The sequence below is a fragment of the Thunnus maccoyii genome, chromosome 12 (assembly GCF_910596095.1).
Source record: "Thunnus maccoyii chromosome 12, fThuMac1.1, whole genome shotgun sequence".
Classification (NCBI taxonomy): domain Eukaryota; kingdom Metazoa; phylum Chordata; class Actinopteri; order Scombriformes; family Scombridae; genus Thunnus; species Thunnus maccoyii.
In genome coordinates this window covers 6,272,585-6,295,293 of record NC_056544.1, presented here as the reverse complement: position 1 = coordinate 6,295,293, position 22,709 = coordinate 6,272,585, and the positions used below count along the sequence as shown (strand labels likewise).

Sequence of the window (22,709 nt, the reverse complement as noted above, 5' to 3'; positions counted from 1 at the left end):
TTTTAACTAAGATTAACTTCCCACAACAGATATAGAAAATAAAATATTCTCTTTTTCCTCTGCATATTTCAGAGGATTGTGGTGGGGCCGGTGCTATAACCCTTAGTTAAAAACTTTATGCACTTCTTCACAGCCTGGACACACACACACACACACACACACACACACACACACACACACACACACACAGATTCTGCTGTATTATCTGCAGTAATTACAGTACTGCCAACTGTCAATTCACACTGTGTGTACGTTCTCATTCATTTATTGTTTAAGTAATTATAGTTCTAGACAGTTTGGTCTGCATCATCCTTTCAGATACATCCAGAGGGTGAAATAAAGACAAAAGCATTGTTAAAGAGCATTAGTTTATTTTCCATATTACTTCAGAAACAAGTCATTAAAAACAAAATGGGGCATGCTGGATAAATCAGCATATCAATCATAATGTTACTGTGGCTGTTTTCATTATCAATTATTTTCTCTATTATTAAGAGTATTTACAATTTGTTAAGTAAATCCACAGAAGACTGCTAAATAAGGAACAAAGTGGGAGCAAAAACAGACCAACATGAATGAAGAAAATGTGATATTATCTCTCTAGATTGTCAGACTGTACTTTTTGGCATGAAAAATAAGTGACCATCACTCCAGAATGTTTCACCATATCCTTAAAAAGTCGACATAAATCACCAAAAAAGAAAGAAGCCATGGTGGTTACTCTTCGAAGGTGTAACAGTCGGTGTGCACCAGAGACAAGACTCAAGCTGAGTCCCAAATCCAGACTGCACACTAATTCTATGCAGCTTTTGAGTATGCAGAGTGTTCACACTGGAAAAGTGATCAAATTAAGTAAACTTAAAACAGCTGGTTTCCAGACTTCAATGCCCTTATTTTGAGTGTACTGTTGATGGACACTGTTCTCCCACAATGCAATGCACAAAGGAAATGGATGAGCTACTCACAGCTGGACAAAATTAAAAGTAATAGTGGATGATGTTGAAACAGCTCCAAGAACAGAAAACTAAAATTACTTAGTATTTTGTTTTCATTTTGTTAGGTTCGGTCACAGTCTGAAGTCACAGTTTGATTGCCTTTGCGGAGTACGTATTGCACCATTTTCTGCTCGTATAAAACAACATATGTTGATTTCTTGTATACTAACTGCAAAAAACAGTATGCTATAAAGATTAATCTATGGATACCTGTGCTAAATTTCATGGCACCCTATCCTGTAGTTGTCAAGATATTTCACTAAAACCAAAAATGTCAACCTCGTGGTGGAGTTAGAGGAAAGGTCACGAGTTCAACAAAGTCTGCAGGATTCATCTTCTGAGGACCTTGAATGTTAAGAAAAAAAAAATCTGAATAAAAACAAATTTTCATGGCTCCAATCCATCTAGTTGTCTGGATATTTCAGTGTGGACAAACCTGGTGTCCCGACTGACTGACAGACCCACATTGCCGTATCTAGAAAATAAATTGTGATCCTGCACATGTAAAAACTATGATTTCCCTGCTTTGCACACTACATTCTCTTCCCCCACACCATCTCCATCTTCTGCACGTGGGCCTTGGACGACTTGGAGAAGGTGCTTTTAACCACGTTGAGAGGAGCTGCCTTGCCGCTGAGGTAGACCTTATTGAGAGCAGTAGGGAGCCACGTCTGCTCCTTCTCCTCTGCAGTCGCTTCCGCTCCGTCCTTCTCGATGATGGTGCATGAGTAGGCGAAGATGTATCCTGTCATGAAAGCGTCATACCCGGCTCGGTGCGTTCCTGCCTCAGCCTTCTTCTCAGTCTTAGCGGAGTGGTCGCTACACTTTTCTATCGTTTCCTCTCCCGCTCTGCTTTCTACACCGTCGCTTGTGTTGGTTTTTGTGTCATCGTTTATTGCGGCGGTTGTTGCAGAATTTCTGGAGTCTGTGTTGTACTCACACACTCCGTTCCCCTCGCTGTCTGTTTTCATGTTTTCGCCTTCGCTGTGCTGGATGTTTCCTTCACTGTGCGTTAGAAGCCCGCTTTCTACACACGGCTCAGCAGTCGTCACTTGCTGGCTGTCTGGTGTTTCTTCTGGATCCACTTCCATGTGTGGTATTTTGTTTTCAGGGGCACTGTCGAAGATGGAGGAGCCCTCCGATACCTCTCCTACAGCTCTCTTCTCTCTGTTTCTCTTCCTCTTTTTCCTTTTGTCCTGCTTGCCTTTCTCATCCTGGAGGATGATCAGGTCAGTGTCGTGGGATAGAGGACACTGAGTGCCATTAGGACACCAGCCAAATGCCTGCCACACAAACAACAGACAGGATAGTCAATAAAAATAATTACACACAAATATATACCATCTAGTCCACTGTACTTTATCCTCACTTAAAGCATTTGAACTTTATTTCCAGTGCTTCATTTGTTGAACTTCACTTTAGCTTGAGAATTTGGCAAAACAAAAAGTTTCCTCCAGTTGAGACTCACAGAGAAGCGCTGGCAGATGTCAGTCTGTCCCTCAGCAGAGGCCACAGCTGGACAGACCCTGTAGTCCACATAGCTGGACATGTGACCGGTATACTGACAGAACTCCACATGAACGTGAGGTCTGATGGCTCCAGAGTTCACACTGCGATTGTTATCCAGCTTACTGTAAGGAGGAGGAGAGCACACAAGGACACAGAGACTGAAAATTATGACTGACTGAAGCTATACATCAGCACAGCCTCTTTTTTCTTTAGTTTTGGTAAGTGGCCATAATATAAGCACAATAACACACTCCAAGGTGTCCTGATATACAAATGAATGAACTCAGCAGAGGAAAAGCCACTGTGTTCTGCTCTTTACCCCCACCTGGTCCATTATTTCCTCATCTCCAGACATCTTGTGCATTATGATTGACATATATACTGTATAATAAACCAATACACACCATTTCTTATAGGCATATTCCAGATAGGAGGCAGTAAGCCGGAGCTCAAATTCAGTGACATATTTGGTATCATAGATGCCAGCAGGAAACATCTCAGACAGGTCGGCTGTGAAGGTGGCCAAACGCTCGGGCAAATGAGCATAAAAACTCTGGTGGAAAAGACAGAATGAATTTCATTAAAAAGTAATAAAATAAGTACTGTATGTCCTGAAAAAGCCAATACACAGTGAATTATTTATCATTTTATTAGGACTTTATCCCTGTGACAAAAAATCTGAAAGCTAAATTCAATAATATGTTAGTAACTTATTAACTTGCTTGATAAAAAGATACCAACAACACTAGATGCTCCACAAGCTTTGCTACAGTTTTAGAGCAACGCATTATAGAACTCTGCAGATCTTTACTTTTCAAATCAACATTTATTATCTACCTAATTTCAAAAACAATCTGTTTGGGATTTTCTTCTGTAAAAGAAACTTTTAGCATCAAATACTGATAAGGAATTTAAGACAAAGATAATACTCAGTACCTGGTAAAGGAAGGCAATGTCGATGAGGCCGTTGTGGAGCACCAGGGGTTTCCTGGCACGCAGTAGTTCGGTGAATAACGCCCGGATGTGGACACCGTGGTTGTCTGATCCTCCCTTGCAAAGAAAGTAGAGAGAGAGAAGACTGTTAGGAATCAAATAATAACATCCAAAGAAGGTCAGTTATCTTCTGCAGTGATTTGTAATATTGGTCATATAACGTAACGTTCCTATAGTGCTCAGTTTTGTCAACTTGCCCAGTAACATTAGATGGCTATAGTTCTGTCATGATGCGTGCATCTTGGCATGTATGTAGCACAGAAATGTCAATGCTCATGAATCTGATTTATCCCACACTAATAAACAAAAAAAGAATAATTAAAATTAAGAAAAACTAAATGGATAAGTATAAATTTAGCACTCATTTATTCCAGTGGTTGTAAACATAGTGCACATTGTCTTTTCTGGTGTAACATAAATCATTCCAGTGACTGAAATGCTATACTGTGAAGACTTGAATCACTGAATAAACAAATATGCAAATTTAGCCATGTAGAAAACACACTACAAAAATAGCACAATCATCTAAAGTAATCTATGTAGTTATGGAACTAGGGAAAAAGTGGTAAGTCTTAGTGGTAAGACCAGTGAACTGCTAGTTGGGACACCAGAAGGTGTAACACAGAGGTACAGACAGTGTCTTTAATGAACACAACGGGCTCAGAACGCATCATACAACACAGAAGAGCATGTAGGCATTGTCACCTTGTTGTTGCCCTTGTAATAAGGAATTCCATCTGCATACTGCTTGTTGAAATCAAATCCATGCTGCACCAGGAACTGGACTGACTGGGGCTCTATGATGTACTCCTCTGAACACAGCAGGGTGAGGTTGTACACCTGGACCAGGTATGTGTCTGCCGGCTGGGGAAGAAGGAAGAGATAAAAGAAGAGGATAAACTTCACAGATTTAACACATGTGCTACTATAGAAGTCTGCAGTGGCAAAAGTATATAGACACAAGTGTCCACAAATTTTAAGCAGCTGGAGAAGATATCATCTTGTTGAACCTTGTTGTCCAGTTTCTTGTAGCAGGCGATTCCCAGAGAGAGGATGGAGCGAGAGCGAGCTGCATGGCATATCGCTTTAAATCTGTCCTCTATAGACCTGAAACATGACAGTGAGAGTCAGGGCAAACTTACAAAGATGCAAACACTGATAAGCTGACAACCTTCTGATACTATTTCAGGTGTGTTAGGAGGAAGTACAGAGAAAGAGAGGACCACTAATGTTTTTACTCACTCAGCCAGCAATGATTTCCTGTTCCCAAGACCACTCAGCTCCTGAAACAACACAGGGACCACTTACTACTTATTAACAGTATCTGTGACTTTAACACATCTCCTGAGATTACTGGCACGTACAAAGGATGTGTTCACAATTTTTCAAGTCTGTCTTAAAACAACAGTCAGGTGCCCATATGATCATTGAAATAGATTTTCTTGCCACAATCATTCCTCCTGTTCATACTGACCATTAGAAGATCTCTTCTTAATGCACTTACAATGGAAGTGATGGTGATCCACAGTCCTCCTTCTGTGCAAAAATGTATTTATAAATTTGTCTGAAGCTAATATGAAGCTTCTGCATGCAAATGAGTCAAATCAAGTAGATATCTTATATGTTAGTCTTTTTAGTGCCAAAATCCCTCTTTTTGTTACTATACTTCCACCACAGCTCAACAGAGAAACACTGTCTGAAGAAGCACAAAGAGGAAATTTGATGCAAAAAAAGACTTTAAATGTGGCAGATATCCACTTGATATGACTAACTCACTGACTCATATAAGCTTCAGATCAACTTTAAACGCATTTTTGCACAAATGACTGTGTGGACACTAGGGATGTGCAGAGAGCCCAGTATTTGTATTTGTATCTGTTTTTGTTGAGGCAGCAAAATTATTTGTATTTGTATTTGAATAAAAGTGGAAAGAGGCTTAAAAATCCTGTTTTTGTTTTTATTACGCTTTTAATTTTAGAAAATTAAAGTGTTACAAAAAGTGTTCATGAAGAAACTACCTTATGAAGGAGGTCGTCCCCACACCGAGGCTCGAACTGGAGGCTCCCAAATCATAGACAACTGCGCTGGCTACTGAGCTAAAACTTTATTCATCTCCTCGTCGCAGACAGACCTCTACCTATTTACACCCATAACACAGAGACAGCACAGCGTGTAACATGTAGGGAAGAACGTCAAAGGCGATTATTGCTTTGCACTTTTCATTTATTGCCTATTTTTTACAACCTAACTTTGTGGAAAGGAGAAGAGGAACAACAGGTTATGGAGAGTCCCTTGGGAGCACATCCTGTGTCAGTAACTCAGCTTTATCTCTGGGGAACACCTCAACTCCAGGGATGATGTCGAAATTAGGAAATGTGCGTCATGTAGCAGGTGGATGTGACTCCCCTCGTTGAGACCTGCTGATACACGTAACAGTGGAGCAGAGGAGAGAGAGACTGAGATAGCGATGTAACCAACCTGCGTGCTGGTATTTGACTTTTTTTTTCCTTCCCAAAAACTAATAATCTTTAAAATATTTGTATGACACAAATATTCGTAAAAACCCACTATTTGTACTTTGCTGAATAATGTATTTGTATTCAGGCACACCCCTAGTGGACATACTGTGGATTTTGGCCTCCATCACTTACACTGAAAGCACATTTGAAGGGGATCTTTTAATAGCCAGTATGAACAGGAGGAATGATTACAGCGAGGAAAACATCTTTCAGTGTTCATATGGACACCTGACTGTTGTTTTAAAAGACACTTGAAACATTGTGAACCTATCTTTTAAACTCAGTTTGCGTCTCTCAGGGAAAAATTGAGCTAATGCCTGGTATGAGTTTATTAAAGTCAGGTGCACGCTGGTCGGACGGTCATACACACACACACACTGGCACTTACCGTGTCAAGTGCAATGAAGGAAGACGTTTTCATGGCTACAACCATAGCAGGCCAAAGCTCCTTGAAATTATCTTTCTGGACATCAATGACTGGAACTACTATTGAAGATGCCATGTTTGTCTCGACTAATAACTAATACGGGCAGTACCTAACTTGTTAACAGCGGGAAGGTTTGCTGCACAGTTACAGCTTAACTAACTACCTAGCAGTGGTTTTCATTAGTAGGTACTCTGTACAGACGTCTTGCTTGTTGCTTACTTGTTATATTATTTGTCATACATTCAATAAATACAACAGTCATTGATAAAATAGCACTTATTCGAGTCGACAGCTAGCCGCGCACAAACCGTAAACATTTCAACGTGCTTCATCGGGTCCTGCGACATAAAATCTGTAGAAGTTGGACTATAAACTGTTCGCAAAATAAATGCATTCGTCTTTAGCTCGTTGCAAAAAATACACCCAATTGATAATTATGTAATATGCACCACAAATGAATGAATTCATATTGTGATTTCTCTCTTTATTTGACTTGTTTTTGCTTTACAAAAACGTTTTCACGCAGGCGTTTATGATGGACACACATATAAACACTACGTCACTATATCCAACTATCGAAGAGAAGTGCGCCATTTTGGCTCAAACAAAGTCAGAAACATTTCATCTCTGATAAAAGTATTTTAAATTAAATGTTTAAAATACGATGCAAAAACTCTGCCTGACAGCACTGTCGTTTTGCAGGCACTAATATCGAGTCCATAAGTAATTGTTCTTATGTTTTAGTAGTTTTAAAAAATGATTAAAATCCACAGCTGAGCTTATTTGCCAGCCAAGCTAACTTAACGTTTGCTAAATTTAGCTTTACTCTTTCTTTTAACTGAGTGCAAATGGGTGGCTGCTCCGCTCCGAACTGCTCCAATTCAACCAGCATAGGGAAGCAGCTGTTTAGATTCCCCAAAGACCCTGTCCGTAAGAAGAAATGGGTGGTGAACTGTCGACGTGACTTTGAACCAACTCCACACTCCCGACTCTGCCAGGTAAGTTGACACACCGACTAACATTTCTGTTTTGTTTCCAAACACCATTGAACAACTGTGAGGTTACATGAACGAAGTATGAATGAAGGAGACCTGTTGTTCAACCCCTTAAGTTATCAGGTACCCCTATTTTTGTGCATAAGCCCCGAAATAAAAGGGTTAACGTCACTGTTACTCAGCCGTTTTGATTACAGTCATAACCCTGGTCTCATTTTAAAGGTTACTCTTTACATTTTACAACCAGAAAGTCAGAATGAGTATAAGTAATCCTGAACAAAAGTTACAGAGGTACAAACATTGTAGAAAAGTACGTTACGTGTTTGTTTGTTTGTTTGTTTTTTGTTTCTTTATTGTTGTTGTTTTTGCCCTGCCTGTTTTTTGCCATACAAGGCCTGTGGTAGTACCTTTTGAGTGGAAAATACTTTGGAGCCATACCCACATCTCTGAACCACCTCTGTGTCAAAGCTGTTGATGATGGCACAAAAAAATAAGCTCTCTGCATTGTTTATTGTGAAGTTATGTGTAGGTGGACATCTGCCAAATGGCACATCTGATATTGTGGGTCTTTGGAGTAGGTAACGAATTACCACGTTTTTGCACTAATGAATGAAAGAGTAAATTACTCCAAAAGAGTTTATTTTACAAAAACAATTTACATACTATATAGAAAAATGTACACTATCTTTTTCCCCACAGTCCAGTGTTTTGCAATCTATCCTGGCTTGCACTGGGGTAAAAAATGTGGCTTTCATTCCAGTAACCTACAGTCCCTGTTCATCATGTCAGTCATTGAAACAGTCTTTCTGTGGCTGTAGGCAAAAGGGAGCTTGGCATGCCTAACCGAGGTAGGGGGTCTTCTGGTTGCAGCGCCTGCACCTGTGCCTCCCTCTGCTCTCACCATGATGTACTTTGACCTGTGTTTGGTGGAGGTTGATGCAGATGTTGAGGCATTATCCAGAGTCCTAACAATAAAAATACCATACCTTACTGATTATCACACCTTTCCTGTCTTGTTTCTCCAAGGACCATTTTGAGCAGAGCCAGTTTGAGGAGATAGCCAGGTCTCCAGCTGGCGGAAAGAAGCTGAAGCCCAACGCCATCCCCACTCTGTTTAATGTTGGAGACCCTCCGTACGCTGCAATCACTACTCCATACATCCTGCTGCCTTTAAAACCTGAACCAGGTACCTGAATCCAGTGTCATTTCTTCCTAAATATGTTCTGTTACATCCAGCAGGTGGGTGCAGATTTGGCTCTGAAACAGTCCTTTATAATCACATTCAGTTCTCTATAAAGCCTTTGAGTGACTCAGAAATTGAACCTGCATTGTGACCACAGGATCCTTGGTGCAATTTTAGTTTCTTGGCCATAGATGTAGTTGGCCGGGTGCCGGGACTGAATGTCAGTGGGTGCTTTCCATTCTGCTAATTATGTTTCCTCCCATCCTCCAACCCATGACCTGAAAATTGATTGACCTCAAAGTGATGCTGGAGTTAGCGAGGATGTCCTCCCGTCTCTTCTTCGCATCTTTCTCTCACAACAACGCTAAGAGGAGGGAAGTGAGGACTGAGACACATTAGACAAATAAAAAGCACCCATTGTCTGGAAATGTAACAGCTTGTATACAGCATTCATTTAGTTGCAGACAAGCACTTGTTTTCACTAGTATCAACATAAGGACTAGAGATAAACATTTCTTTTAATGTTGTGCTTAACAGCACTTGTGCAACCAGTTTCCTGACTTGTCTTAAGAACAAGGTTACAAGAGTGAGAACAACTTGACAACTAAACCTAAATTAACTGTTTTTATATTAACATTTAGTGTAATGATTCTGTATAATGTGAAAGGTTTGCTCATTGTGTCAAAATCAGAATTAATCCCTAATTCTGCAGCTCTTTTGAGCTTTTAGCCTCTTTTGGATCAGCTTCTCTTATTACCCCTCTATTGGCAGCCATTTCTACCAGAACAGCTCTGATAAACCTGCCCAGCAGCAAACAGCACACAGACAGACATTTACCGTGTGGCTGGTGTAATATAGCTGTCTGTTTAGAGGACTAAAGACACAGATGGTTGACTCAGGAGCTGTTCGAGACCAAAACAGAGATGAAAGGGGTGGTTATTGGATTCCTTGGCCTGAAACATGACTCCAAATGAATGTGAATTTTGTTTAGTGTCTGCTGAACGTTCTAAATAAGATTTTGTTTGGTCACATGTTAGCAAAACATGTTAATGTGCATTATTGTGCTGGGAGTGTATCTGTCAGCTTATTTTGATGTTTTACTACCCTCTGGTGGCCTAAAACTGATTTGAACTAGCTTTATTTAGTAACTGAAAAATAACCAGAAAAAGTACATAAAAGTTATGTTATTATCCAGGAATTTCTTATGACGTGTTCAGACCAATTGCAAAGCCAATTTTTTGCGCGTCATGATTACATACAAAGTCAATGCAAAGGCGTTAATACACAACAAATTTGCGTCATTTGCGTCATTTGCATATTTGCGCGAGTTGAAAATATTCAACTTGACCGAAAAATTTGCCTGACACTGTGTCACGAAAGGCTATCAGTGTTGAGATTCTCCTGACGTCCTTACGTTGAATCAGAAATGGAGGAAAAACTTATTGTGAGCGCCTGTTGTCACCCAGAGCTCTATGATACAACATCATATTTATATAAAGACGAAACAAAAAAGGAGAAGCCTTGGAGAAAAGTGAGCGAAGAAATTGGACTACTTGGTAAGTTCTAAAAATTTGTGTCTTTTACTTGATTCCAGCCATTGGTTGTACTTCACTATGAACCAAGTTAGCACTAGCATTAGCTACATTCCCTAGTTAGCACAACCGTTAGCACAACTGGCTCTCCTGGTGTACTTGTCTGGCTTACTAGCGATTTTAGATTCAACAGTTCATGTTTACGTGTGTCTCTTGTCAGAGGAGATATGCTGCAAAGGAAAGGAGAAAAGAGATAGAGGAAAAAAAGAGTGGGTCAGCAGCAGGGCCAGTCCTGCCGTCCTGTCTTTCCTCAACCCCTTTGTTACCCCAAGAGAGACAAGCAGTAACATGGGGTGGGGGGTCGAGGAAGACAGGACCCATGTCAACAACACAGCACAGGATGCAAGACCAATGGATCACCAGGGTCAGAGGCAGCAGCAGGGCTGTCAGAGAGTGACATGGGAGGTTGGCTGACAAGAGTTTGAATGAAGACACACACGCACAGCTTGGGAAACTTATACTGAAAAGATTTTTTGTATAGATGGATAACTAGTTGTTTTATGTCTCCAGTACAGATATTTATTTTCATAGTCTGCACTTAAAAACAAATTTAACTGACAAAGAAAATGTGAAAATACCCAAAACTAATCTGTATCCTCACCTGTACCAAACCTGTAATTAAAAAAAACCTTTGAGAATAGATAAAGTAGCTCTTACCAGACTCACCTCAGTTGTGACTTCTTGGTGATAAAACACTTTTACCACAGGGTGTCACCAAAGCACAGTTTGGATTAATAATGACAGGCTTTATTATTGCAGCAAGACTTGTTTTGAAGAACACAGAAATACCAGAACTCACTCACTGAGTTAAATTTATTACTGAAACTGCTTTGAATGCACAATAGTTAGAATGAACAAATAGTTAGAATAAACAAAAACAATACAGAGGGGAAATTTAACAAGTCTGGGATCATTTCTTCCTGTACATCAAGGACTCACTGCATTAAGAGGTTGTAGAAAAATCAAAGGCTAGATATTATCATGGCTGGAACTATATGATGTTATAATATGGGTTCATTTGTAAAATGCTTCAGGTGATGTAATTGACACTGAAAGCTAGAATGACCTATTAGACATTCATATATCTGCCAAACAAAAATCCAAGACATCTTTTTTATATTGTCAATACTTATAGACAAGCCAGATCAGTCATCAGAAGAAGGCAGTGAGGCAGAGTCTCAAAGTTCTGTTGCAACCGTGAAACCACCCACAGATATGTACATGAGAAAAGTTGGATTGCATTTTTTTTAATGGTACAAGTATAATTTCAGCATGAACGGTATGTTTTTCATGAAGTTCTATGACTATATAGTGTTTCCATTTCATACAGTGACAAGGAGGACCCGAAAGAGAACCAGTGGGAGTGAGAGGGAGAGGGGGATCGGGATCGGGAAACTTCTTGTAGAAGCTTTGAAGAGTCCCACTCTACCTGCTCCCCCTCCCCCCTCAGAGGATGAGCTTTTCCTCAAAAGCCTGATTCTTCCCTGCAAAGATTGTCAGATTTCAGATTCATAAATTTATTTATGAATCCAGGACTGTGGCCCTCAGTTTGGAGCCAGCAGAATATTATGAATTATTAATCAGGGTGACAATCAGGGAAGGAACCAGGCTTTCCATTATTAATTGGTTAATTTATGTAGGGTTTTTTTATTTCTCACACATACAATGTAAAGTTTTTATAGTTTTATTCAAACATTTGTTATTATATAAATTATCAAAGTAATTTAAAAGGACTTGATGTTTTTTGTTTTAGCCATTTGTTATTTCATAATTGCATATTGCTTTTGAATGTAAGTCAGACTTGCTTAATAAAGTCAGCATATCACACTGCCATGTCTGCTTTTATTGTTATGTTATTGTGTTATAATGCAGTCTAGACATGCCAAATTAAAGCTGTATACCTCACAATAATATCTCATGGTTAAAAATAAAAGCAGACACAATGTTCTCTGATATGATTATGAATTGATGACCTAGCATACCGACACAACAAGTGCAGCAATCATTTACTTTTTAATATACCAAGAGTAAAGAAAATAGTTTCTTCTGAACTGGTTATACAGGTTTTAACTTGATGACTTGAGGGTTGTACCAACAAAGATGAATTAAATCTAAGATTAGTTCTAATCGCAGTTTAGCAAAACTAGGTTTAAAATGAGTAAATCTAGATTTAAAATTAAGCAGAGCTCTGTTGCACAATTAAAAACTAATCTCTGTTTTGTAAATCCAAGTTTATTAATATAAACTGAAATTAAATAGAGTTTAATCAATATGGAGATGCTGTCTTACCCAAATTAAAATAAATAAATAAAAATAAATACATTTGCATGCTGTCAGGACCTAGTAAGTATAAAAGAGGGGGGAAAACTTTTGGCTGCTCTGTATTCCTAAACAAAACGTTACATTGTTTGCTAGCTAACTAAAAAGTTAGCCTACTCTTGATGGTTTAGCAGTGAAGCTCTAATTCCTCCTCCTTTGAGAAAAACTTGTTGAATTAAAGGTAAAGTCAGCAATACTGATCCAATACGCTTTTTGTCAATTCAGCAAATATCTCCACACAGTCTGCTAGCTGTCCGTTCTGTGTGCTGAAAAAAATCATACACCGCACTGGCTCTGTAAATAGACATGTCGCAGCTGTTTCCCCCGGATGTATTGGTTCTTAAGACTTGCTGTTGCATCTACTTAGAGATAAGCATCTCCTCCTCTCCTCTTCTCTGGAAGAGAAAGGGCGAATATTCGTGGGTTGTGAAATACTTCAAAAAACACTTGAGCGGCTGTACTCACATAATGTGAGGCAAAAATTCACTTTGCATTTGGTCTGAACTCGCCATCCACTCATAACTTTGTATATGATGACAGTACAGTCTGCTTAAAATGACAATATATCTCATCTGTAGCAGAGGTCACTTATTTCAACTGGATTAGTAGATTGCTCTTGCAAAACTATTAAGGCAGCTTCACAAGTAAGACATGCACTGCACTTACAATACAAGACAGGTAAGACGTGTGTGCAGACGATAAATAGTTTTTCTAATGTGTTTTGTATTTTCACCTGACAAAATATGATGTACTGCAGATTCCAGCTAGGAAATATAATGCTAGTCAGACATTGTGTTGTGTCTGTAGTGGAGAAGGAGCTGAATTTTGGGGACCATGGCTATGCCAGACGCACCCCTCTGCCCGGCCTGGAGGAAGAGGATGCAGACAGGACAACTGAAGACCAGCAGCCCTGCACACAGTGTCAGCTCCTCAAGAAGCAGCTGGAGCAGGAGATGCAGCACACTGCAAGGCTACAAAAGGAGGTAGGATAGCAGCTGGTGTCTTTGTTTACTAATCACCGTCCACTTTTTTATTAATTTTTTTTTCATTTGAAGTTGTAGTATGTTGTGTTTGCAATGCATCATAACCAGATTAAAAGAGCCCAGAATGTGGTCATTGAGTCTGATTCTGTCAGAAATCTGCTGGGTTGCTTTACAGCTCACATGAGCTCTCATTATCTGGTTATTTGATTATTAGCTCTAATAATCTATTGGCTCTATTGTCTAATATAATAGTAGTTTCAGCTGTAATGAACCCTCTTCTTATGTGTGTCTGTCAGGCAGAGGAGATGAAGAAGCGTCTGTATCGGCTCGACCGGATTGAGAAGGGCCTCCAGAACTTTCTGTTTGAGGACCAGATCCGTGCCCTGTCCCTCACCAAGCGCTCCCGACGTGCTGTCTGGTCTCCAGAGACCATCCTGAAGGCCAGGAAGATCCGCTGTGCTGTTGGCACAAAGGGTTACGAGTATCTGAGAGAGCTGGGATACCCGTTACCCTCCTACAGGACCTTGTGTAACCGCCTGGAGACTAAGATCATGGTGACGACGGACATGAGCTGCGAGGAGCTGGCAGAGCTGGGCCTGGGGCTCATGGCCACCTGCGACAGTCCAACAGAAGTTGTTGGGGACAATGATGAGGAAGACTTGATAGGTGTTTTGTCCTGATCCCGGCAGTTTGCATGACTCGTTGACTCAAAACAAGGGAAGAATGTGCAATGTGAAAAGCTGCAGATGGGATCAAGAGAAAGAGGATGGGCAAGTTAGGCTTAGCATCTACGTAAGGCTTAAGCATTGATACAAATGTACGATTTGCCTGACAGAGGTCATGAGTTGATTGATTAGAAATGTCACATGGTTGTGCTTGCAATCTGCACCACTAACATATGGCTTTGCTGAACTGCTGTGAGATGCTGGGGCTTATGGTTTATGCATATGATTTTCCTTCCATGAAGATGCTGACCAGTGTGGTTGGACATGTGAGGAAATGTAGTCTGAGGAAAAGTAGCCTACCAATGAGAAGGTGGAATTGTTTGGGAAGTGCAGACATATAATTTACACACGGCCTGTTGAATTTGCTGCTTGTGTTTAAGGTCAAGTGTCTAGAGCTGATTTAACAAGTGTTTCTGTCTGCATTTACATGCACAATAAAACCCTGGTAGTATTCATGATACTCAAACGTCCTGCAAGCAGATAAGCTTGTATCCTGGGTGTTGAGTATTCTGATATTATGAGGACTACTGTGGCATGCAAACACATTACACAATAAACTGTCCTGTACTTTATGTTAGCTTTATTTTTTGGTCAAATTCACCCCAAATATTCATCATTTGATGGTATGTGTAAAGCTGTAGCACAAAACTGGGATGAAAGTGAATGTCTGGAATGATATTTGCATTTAAAGTTTAAACATAATTGGTGGGTTTTGGTCTCAAACCATGCTGTCTGACTTAACATTCTCTGTTACAAATCATTGGAATACTGTCAGCAGAATTAAGTTTGATTTCCTTAATTCTCATGCAGCCCATTTTGATCACATGTTCGAAACCTTTGCAGTTTTTCAGTAACACATCATAGAATTTATTAGGGAGCACTGTGTTCAGTCAACAAGGAAATCAAGTTAGTAAACCCTTCATTGGTAAATAACTAGTGTAATTCTACACTAGATCAATTGTAAATTTCAATTAGTTGGACATTTGACTGTTTGCTCTGTCTTGAAGTGTTCAAATTTGCAGTGCAGTTGTAGTTACCACAAAAGGTATCAATGAAAGCTCAGACAAACCACAGTAAGTCACATGACATTATATATATTGAAAACACTGGCACTGTGACAAAATAAAGTGATTGTAAAGAATCAGCTGTAATTGTCTTTGTGTGTGTGTGTGTGTGTGTGTGTGTGTGTGTGTGTGAATGCAGGTCAGCACAGTATATCAGGCAGCTTTCAGTAACAGATGAACAGCATTGTTGCCATTACTACACTGGTTAGATTGGAATCAAAACAGAAGCTCATGACTCCATTAGTGATTTAAAAAAAGCAACTCACCATAAGTCTCCTCAAATAGCACTGTAGTAACAAAATACTCTGTCTGGCCTATCAGGTGAAGCATGTAGCTTCTGTCAGAGTTAACTTTACCCTGCATAAAACAAAGACTGACACTTTACTTTGACCCAATTTGGACTTTTAGCAAATCATTCATGTGAAAGAGATATTTGTTCTGCAGTTGGCTTGTATCCTGAGTTGAACTGCCATGTGAAGACAACGTTTAGGTTGATATTGAAAGATGTATATGACAAATTTTACATACAGGCTGATCAATGCATTGAACTGTATGCAAGTACTGTAGTACTGTTTCTTTGATAATCAACTCTTTGCAGTAAGTCTGTCACTTTGACCTTCTCCTGCTGATTGTCATTGATTTTGGCCTCTTGCATCTTACAGTTGTTTGTCACATGGTAGCAGTCACCTGTACACAGTCCAAAGCCTGACTCATGCATAGTAAAGTAAATATTACGCAGTAATGGGATCAATATCACAAAGCAGAAGGCCTTTTGATGGTAAACAGGACTATGTTAACATTTGACAATTGACACTAACAAAGTACAGATGAGGCTGATGAAAATGTCATTAGTTTTGTAGGTATTTGCCAAATGGACCAGAGACAATTTTCCTCCTTTGTGGACAATAAAATTGTGTTTTAGGGAGCGCCAAAGTCAGAAGGCTTTATTCTCCTGAGACCATGAATGCCTGTACAAAATTTAATGGCAATCCATCATGTAGTTGCTGAGATGTTTCAGTCTGGACTGACAGACCGACCTTGCCATAGAGTAATCAAATTAACAGCAAGTTACAGTGATTCATTTATAGAAGTTGAGGTTATAAATGAATGTTCAATATTAACTTATAATTTAATATGTCAAGGGAAACACATCTGCCAGAAGAAATGATCAACAAGTTTAGACTTACCAACAAGGACATGAGAGGAGGGAGCAATACAGCTAATAGGCCTTTTTCACAGCATCTGTCCCAGTTATACTATATACTATTTCAGTACTTTTCCAATGACTAAGTTATGTGTATTCAAACACTTAGTGTACATACTAAAGTGCTTGATTTTTCAGTGACAATTTGCAATGCACAATGGAAGTGGAGGAGTTGGATTGTATGCCCTGGTGGTCTGGGGGTTTAAGGTGCTGATCATGAATCATGACACCCAGCCAGCTGAGGATCTTGGTTGTTCCCCTTCTCTCTCTCCCCCTTATTTCCTGTCATCTCTCTACTGTTGAGTCAATAATACAGACATTAAATGCTCAAAAAAAACTTTCTTCGTTGGAAGGAATGGGAGGAGCTGCTCACAGCACCTCAGGAATTCCAATAAACTGCAGGTGGAAGCAGCAACAGCAAGATCTCAGAAAATAAATACAAATATATATTGTTAAATTGGGTTTATTGTTGGATAAAACTGTAAATTTAAATGTAGATTTTGCTGTGTACCAACTTCAGAAAAAGTGACAATTAGTCATGTACTGTATACATTTAGTATGTGCTATGGGATTGGAAAAGCACAGGTCTTATTTATAACATCCAGGTGTCCCAGTAAGCCTTGGCAATGAGTCAGCATGGAATCGATAAACCTCAATGGAGTCAATTATTAATGTTATTAGTTCCACCCGTGCCTTTCCTGCCGAATTTTAGATTCCCCACCTTTCTAGTCTTATCTGCACTGGTGATGTAGATACTTTCACATTTGAATCCTCAATGCTAACATTATTTTGTCTGTAGCATGTACATAATCATGAATTGAATGTGTTTACAATTATACAACGAGTACGTGTTACACTGGTTGTGTACTGTGTGTTTCTCTGCCTCTGTCTGTTTGATTTGGGGGAAGTGCTTATTCAACCGCAAAGGCTTTAAAAACAACAGGGGTGTGCTGCCTGTTTGTGGGTCACAGGACAGAGAGGGAGAGGACAGAGGTAAGAGTTTCTGTTCTGGCTCCTATTTATATTATTGAAGTAAATAAAAGTCAGTATTTTTGCTCTTATTTTCCTCCTGTATTATGAGCAAATCATAAATGTGTTATGCCGTTGTACTTTTCATTTCTTACTTTAATTCTTTTCAAATGGGTAGGTTTTTTTTTGTTCTTAGCTTCAAAATAATTTGTTAATCAATTTTCAAACACTTAATACATTTGATTTCAATAACTAGCCTACATTTGTGGGACACAAAAGTGTTTCCAGACACTGACGTATTGATTTAGATCAAATCTGCAATCTGATCGCTAAACTTTAAGTAGTTTTAAATCAACAGTTGACAAAATGTGATCTTGAGCCTGTTTGTACAAGCAGTGCAGTTTTGGATCTGTTGATGTCTGTGTGCCTGGCTCTCTTTGTTTTTCTGCATGCCTGCCAGTCTGTCCGTCCATTTGTCCCGACACTCAGTCTGTTGGTTGTTTACCCCGTAACAAACTCGCTTTGCAGATTATGTCCACATGTGATAAGAGAGACAATGAGGGTTTACTTTTTTCATTATTATGGGATCAGACTGACGAGCCATGTTGTTTTCAGCGCTGGGGGAAACCTGCCAAAGACTGAATCTGTTTTTAGACCAGACAGCCTGCACGTGTTGCCCTGCACTGTAGTCCACAGACTGCATTTATATCATTTGAATTTAAGTACAGTATATGATAGTATATTTATGTACAGTATAGAGGCTTTAGCAAAGGATGTGAAGATCCATGGTTGATCAATTTCATTGATCTCATTAACTTCAGAGTTGTAATTGTTGCTTGTCTAATTAAATGCACGTCTTCTCATTTGGATCCAGTATAGACAGCCAGGGGGGGGACAATGTACTCTCTCTCGTCGCTGTGGCTGTGCGCGGCCCTGCCAGGCCTGCTGTGCGCCTCACAAGTCTCTCTGCTGGTAGAGGGGGGCAATAATGCCTCCAGGATCTGCAAACCTGCCCCCAACTGGACCATAAAGGGACAGGCACCCATGCAGAAGCTGCTGGGAAGTGTGGTGGTGGTGGCGCTACTGAAGGCCAGCTGACAGTTCTGTCTCACTCAGGCCTCCAAGTAAGAAAACAGACTTCATGAAACTAGTATAGTATTATAATCTACAACAGTGATACACAGGGTATCAAAATTGTCACAGGGAGAGTTAAATTAGTAAGAATCATATTAGAGAATCATCATTATCATTAAGGAAAGTTGGGGTGGGGGAAATGACGAAGTTTTGGCCAGAGTTAACATTAACAGTTAGGCCATCAGTTTTACAGACAATATCAATAATTAAAATTGAAACATGTTTCAAATTGATATATATATATATATATATATATATATATATATATATATATATATATATATATATATATACCCTTGACATTCTCTCAACATTTTTCTTCTAATAATAATTTAAAGGAATAGTTCAACATTTTATGAAATCCCTGGATGCTTATTTGCTTTTTTCCCAGAGTTAAGACTTCTTCTTCTTCTCTTGTCATGAAGAAGAATAAGTGTGTTTCCCAAAATGTACTGTATTCCTTAAAATAAAGTGCTCATTGATTCTAAGGCTGACTCATTATTCTAATTAGTTAGTTAGAAGGGATGTTGCTATTTGGTAGGGGGTGCATTTTTTGACCACAGCGCAAACATACCAAGCACACATTTGTGGCACTTGGTCACATCACCACATAGTTTTTAACTATTCTTGAAGTAGACATTTGCAATTTGCCACACAACAAATTCAGACTGTCACTTCATTAGACTTTTTCTTACTTACAAAATGTACTTTCTTGTTTAGGACTTTAAGATCTAATATCTAGCCATATTACAGTGGCCAGATTGGCATGTTAATGATTGAGTGTGGAGCATTTCTATAAAATTAGACCCACAACACTGGTATGTCTGGTATTCTATTCTGGTATTAACAGATGTTTTTAAGTAAAAGGTAAAAGAACTCTTAGATAGCAGCAAAGAAGATGGTTGTCTGTTTACTCCCAGCTGTCACTGCAGCTGGTAGAACATGATTAAATAAACTGGTTGATCATCTTGCAAAGCAGCAGTTGTTTAGGTGGCCAGCATTACCTGGAGGAAGATGAAGTGCACTCATTTCATTTGAGAGTTGTAATGTTTTGCAGTAAAAGGACCAAGTTCTTCTTTGAAACAGCCTGGATGAACAGTGAAGTGACTCAGCTCGATCTGCTCCTCTATCTGTCTCACTGTAGCATTGGAGGTCTGCGTGACAGGCTGAACCGCAGCAAACTGACGGAGGTGTCTTTCATGATAGTAAATGAGCGAGAGGCTCTGTCCAGAGCCATGTACTGGGAGCTGAAGAGAAAAGCTCCACCTGATGTTCCGGTGTATCAGCAGGCTCCCTTTCAAAGTGACGTGTGGGAGGAGCTGGATGGTGACAAAGATGACTTCCTGGTCTATGATAGGTAAGACCAGCCTCCTCTTCAAGACAGCTATATCAAATTTTGATTTTATGTCAAAACACCAGCAGATTTAGGGACCATGAAGCTCAACAGACTGCATAGAAGATATTTCTCTGTGACTCATGCAAAAACAACCCCAGCAGGATTTGGAGCTCTTTGATAACACTACAGTGTGAACTTAAAATGCATAAAATATTAGTACCAGTCTCAGCACTCTTGGCCTGCCAATTTTAGGGTTTTATGTCATGCTTTTAAAGTTGGTTTTACATTAATAATACATGTTCTTTGCCACCTTTTGGCTCGTGTTAGAGAATTTTAGTACATCCAAGAATTAGGACCCACTCTTGAAAACAAGTGTGACTTATCTCAAAAAACTAAAAAGAAATACATGGAGAGTTTCTGAGATAAAAGACGTTACTAGATCATCTGTGTTTGCCTATTTGGACAATAAGTAAGGAACTGATAACACTGCAGTGATTAACATGCACATTTTGATTCTCTCTGTCTTCCTCATTTGTTTCCAGGTGTGGTCTCCTCACCTACCATGTAGTGCTACCGTACAGTTTCCTGCACTACCCATATGTAGAGGCTGCAATCAGAGCCACCTATCACAAAAATATCTGCAATTGCTCTGTGAGTAGTAATCACAAAACACACACACGAGTGAGTGCTTGTACGCATGTATGATTATATTGTTTATGCACACGTTCACACACTCACGTGTCATGTGTTCCTTCAAATACACACATAGTACACACAGACATCTGTATGTGTAGTTATGTATATTAACATACATTTCTTCGTGTGATTTTCAGTGTTTAGTATGAATTCATCAAAAATAATTAATTATTTAAAGCTGCACTCACAAATATTTTTAATATCAACAATAGATCAATGTAATGTCAAAGCAGTCACTTGTAGTGGCAAACCCATAAATGATTGCCACTAACTCTGCTGCTCTAAAGTTTTAGCCTCTTTTAGCTTGTTGTTTTGATTTTCAGGTCTGCAAACTACGCTTTTTTCCAGCCAGAGCAGGCAGCTGTTTTTTGTAGCTCTAAAGCAAGAACAGCAACATCATAATATGGTTATGACAGTTATTTTGTCTCTCCCAGATTAATTCCACTTTATCAAGCGGCAACAACAACAGCATCACGGCGAACGAGACAGCGCAGTTGAGTGTCAATGAACCAACTACATTACCCACAAGTCAACTGGAAACTGATGAACCAGAGGAGGAAATCACAGCTCCGAGATCCACTCATCACCACAACCTTCATCATCATCATCCTCATCACCACCATCATACCATTCACCGGAATCAATCCCACCATCAGCAGGATACAAATCAGAATAAAACTCAAAATCTTCCATCTCCCCATCACAGTCACGACCACGTCCATCCTCCGCATCATCATTAGCCTGATGCCGGTAATATTACGAGTGTTTTTATTTGTGTATTTCACTTCTAGTTAGTTACAGTGGGTTTATTTGGTATTTTACTTTTTAGTAGTTTAGTAATAACAGCAATTCTCTGAGCAGTTGTGGCTGTTTTAAGCAGTAATCAGACTGTGGTTTCTCTGCAAGCATTTCCACACCTCCCTCCTCTGTGTGGATACAGTAGCTAGGTTGGCCCAGTCTTCTCCCATGAATGAAGTCTACAGTGTATAACCTGCCTGCAGGAGGCTGTAGATAGATGTGTGTGGAGAGATGGGGTGGACTGACTCCTACTGTCACACAGACAGAGTCAGAGGATGGTGTAAAGTGCTGCTGAGCAGACCTCAGTCTGTGATACTGTCCAAACATGTTCCTCTTTGTTCAGTTTTTGCTTTTGTCAGAATATGCTGGTGATGTGCTGTGCTACTACATTACTATTCATAAGAGGTTCATAAGAGATTTCAAGAGCAATGCTTTACTCATTTGGATGTTTACAAGGCATTTGGGAAGTGGTATATGAAATTTGATTAGTATCAGCATTAATCATTAGATATTATAAATCACACAAGATTGCAGTATTTTTAGTGTGCCACTTCTATTAGATTCAATTATTTTCATTGTGTATGGAATAACAAATCAAATGTAGACGTAGTCATTTTATGTAATATCCCGAATTAACATAAAATGCTGCAGTTTTGCTCTGTTTACTCAATTTTGCATTTTTGCTGTAGATTTTAAAGTGTGTTGATGTGTTATTCCAGATTAAAAAAGAAGAGACATTTTGAATATGATTTCATGTTTCTGAATGTCTCTGAAACATTAAAATAGATAATAACTCAATGTATGTGACTACACATTCATGTAATTGGAGATGGGAGGTTATTTTGATTGTTCTTTTCACATAAAAAAGTTTTGACGAGAGACAGACATTCAGTATTTTTAAACCTTGCTTATTTTGTCAATCACTGGACACCAAAAGTAGCCATGCTAGCAGCTCTGTGAAGCTCTTCTCGGGCACAGTGGTGCCTTCAGCTAAATGCTACTATTAGCATGCTAACATGCTCACAATGTGTAAATAAATTTTTTGCTATGTAGTTAAGCATGTTAGCATGCTAACATTTGCTAATTAGCCCTAAACACAAAGTACAGCTGAGTGCCAACCCATCTTGTAGATACTGATATATTTCACTGGATAAATGAAAATTCTGGCCTACTGGTGGCACAACAGGAAAAGTCAGGGCATCATTATTCATTATTCATCTTCTGGACACCATGGATATCTGAACCACATGTCATAGAAATCCATCCAA

The 22,709-nt window shown here is 39.4% G+C and overlaps 3 protein-coding genes across 3 annotated transcripts; 2 read left to right on the top strand and 1 right to left on the bottom strand.

Annotated features, from left to right (window-relative positions):
* Window positions 1-351: 351 nt before the first annotated feature.
* On the bottom strand, window positions 352-6,776 carry toe1 (target of EGR1, exonuclease). Its single transcript, XM_042428009.1, has 8 exons — window positions 6,405-6,776; window positions 4,740-4,780; window positions 4,508-4,604; window positions 4,203-4,361; window positions 3,441-3,554; window positions 2,909-3,057; window positions 2,464-2,626; window positions 352-2,278 (listed from the first exon to the last, which is right to left on the bottom strand). The coding sequence occupies exons 1-8, from the start codon at window positions 6,516-6,518 to the stop codon at window positions 1,529-1,531; spliced, it is 1,587 nt and encodes a 528-aa protein (XP_042283943.1). The 5' UTR covers window positions 6,519-6,776; the 3' UTR covers window positions 352-1,528.
* A 255-nt stretch (window positions 6,777-7,031) lies between these two features.
* si:ch73-382f3.1 (uncharacterized protein LOC100151273 homolog) lies at window positions 7,032-15,381 on the top strand. Its single transcript, XM_042428017.1, has 4 exons — window positions 7,032-7,441; window positions 8,465-8,624; window positions 13,340-13,515; window positions 13,812-15,381. The coding sequence occupies exons 1-4, from the start codon at window positions 7,292-7,294 to the stop codon at window positions 14,193-14,195; spliced, it is 870 nt and encodes a 289-aa protein (XP_042283951.1). The 5' UTR covers window positions 7,032-7,291; the 3' UTR covers window positions 14,196-15,381.
* A 2,972-nt stretch (window positions 15,382-18,353) lies between these two features.
* Window positions 18,354-22,271, top strand: selenop2 (selenoprotein P2). Its single transcript, XM_042429413.1, has 4 exons — window positions 18,354-18,601; window positions 19,756-19,968; window positions 20,490-20,598; window positions 21,078-22,271. The coding sequence occupies exons 1-4, from the start codon at window positions 18,375-18,377 to the stop codon at window positions 21,381-21,383; spliced, it is 855 nt and encodes a 284-aa protein (XP_042285347.1). The 5' UTR covers window positions 18,354-18,374; the 3' UTR covers window positions 21,384-22,271.
* The last annotated feature ends 438 nt before the right edge of the window (window positions 22,272-22,709 follow it).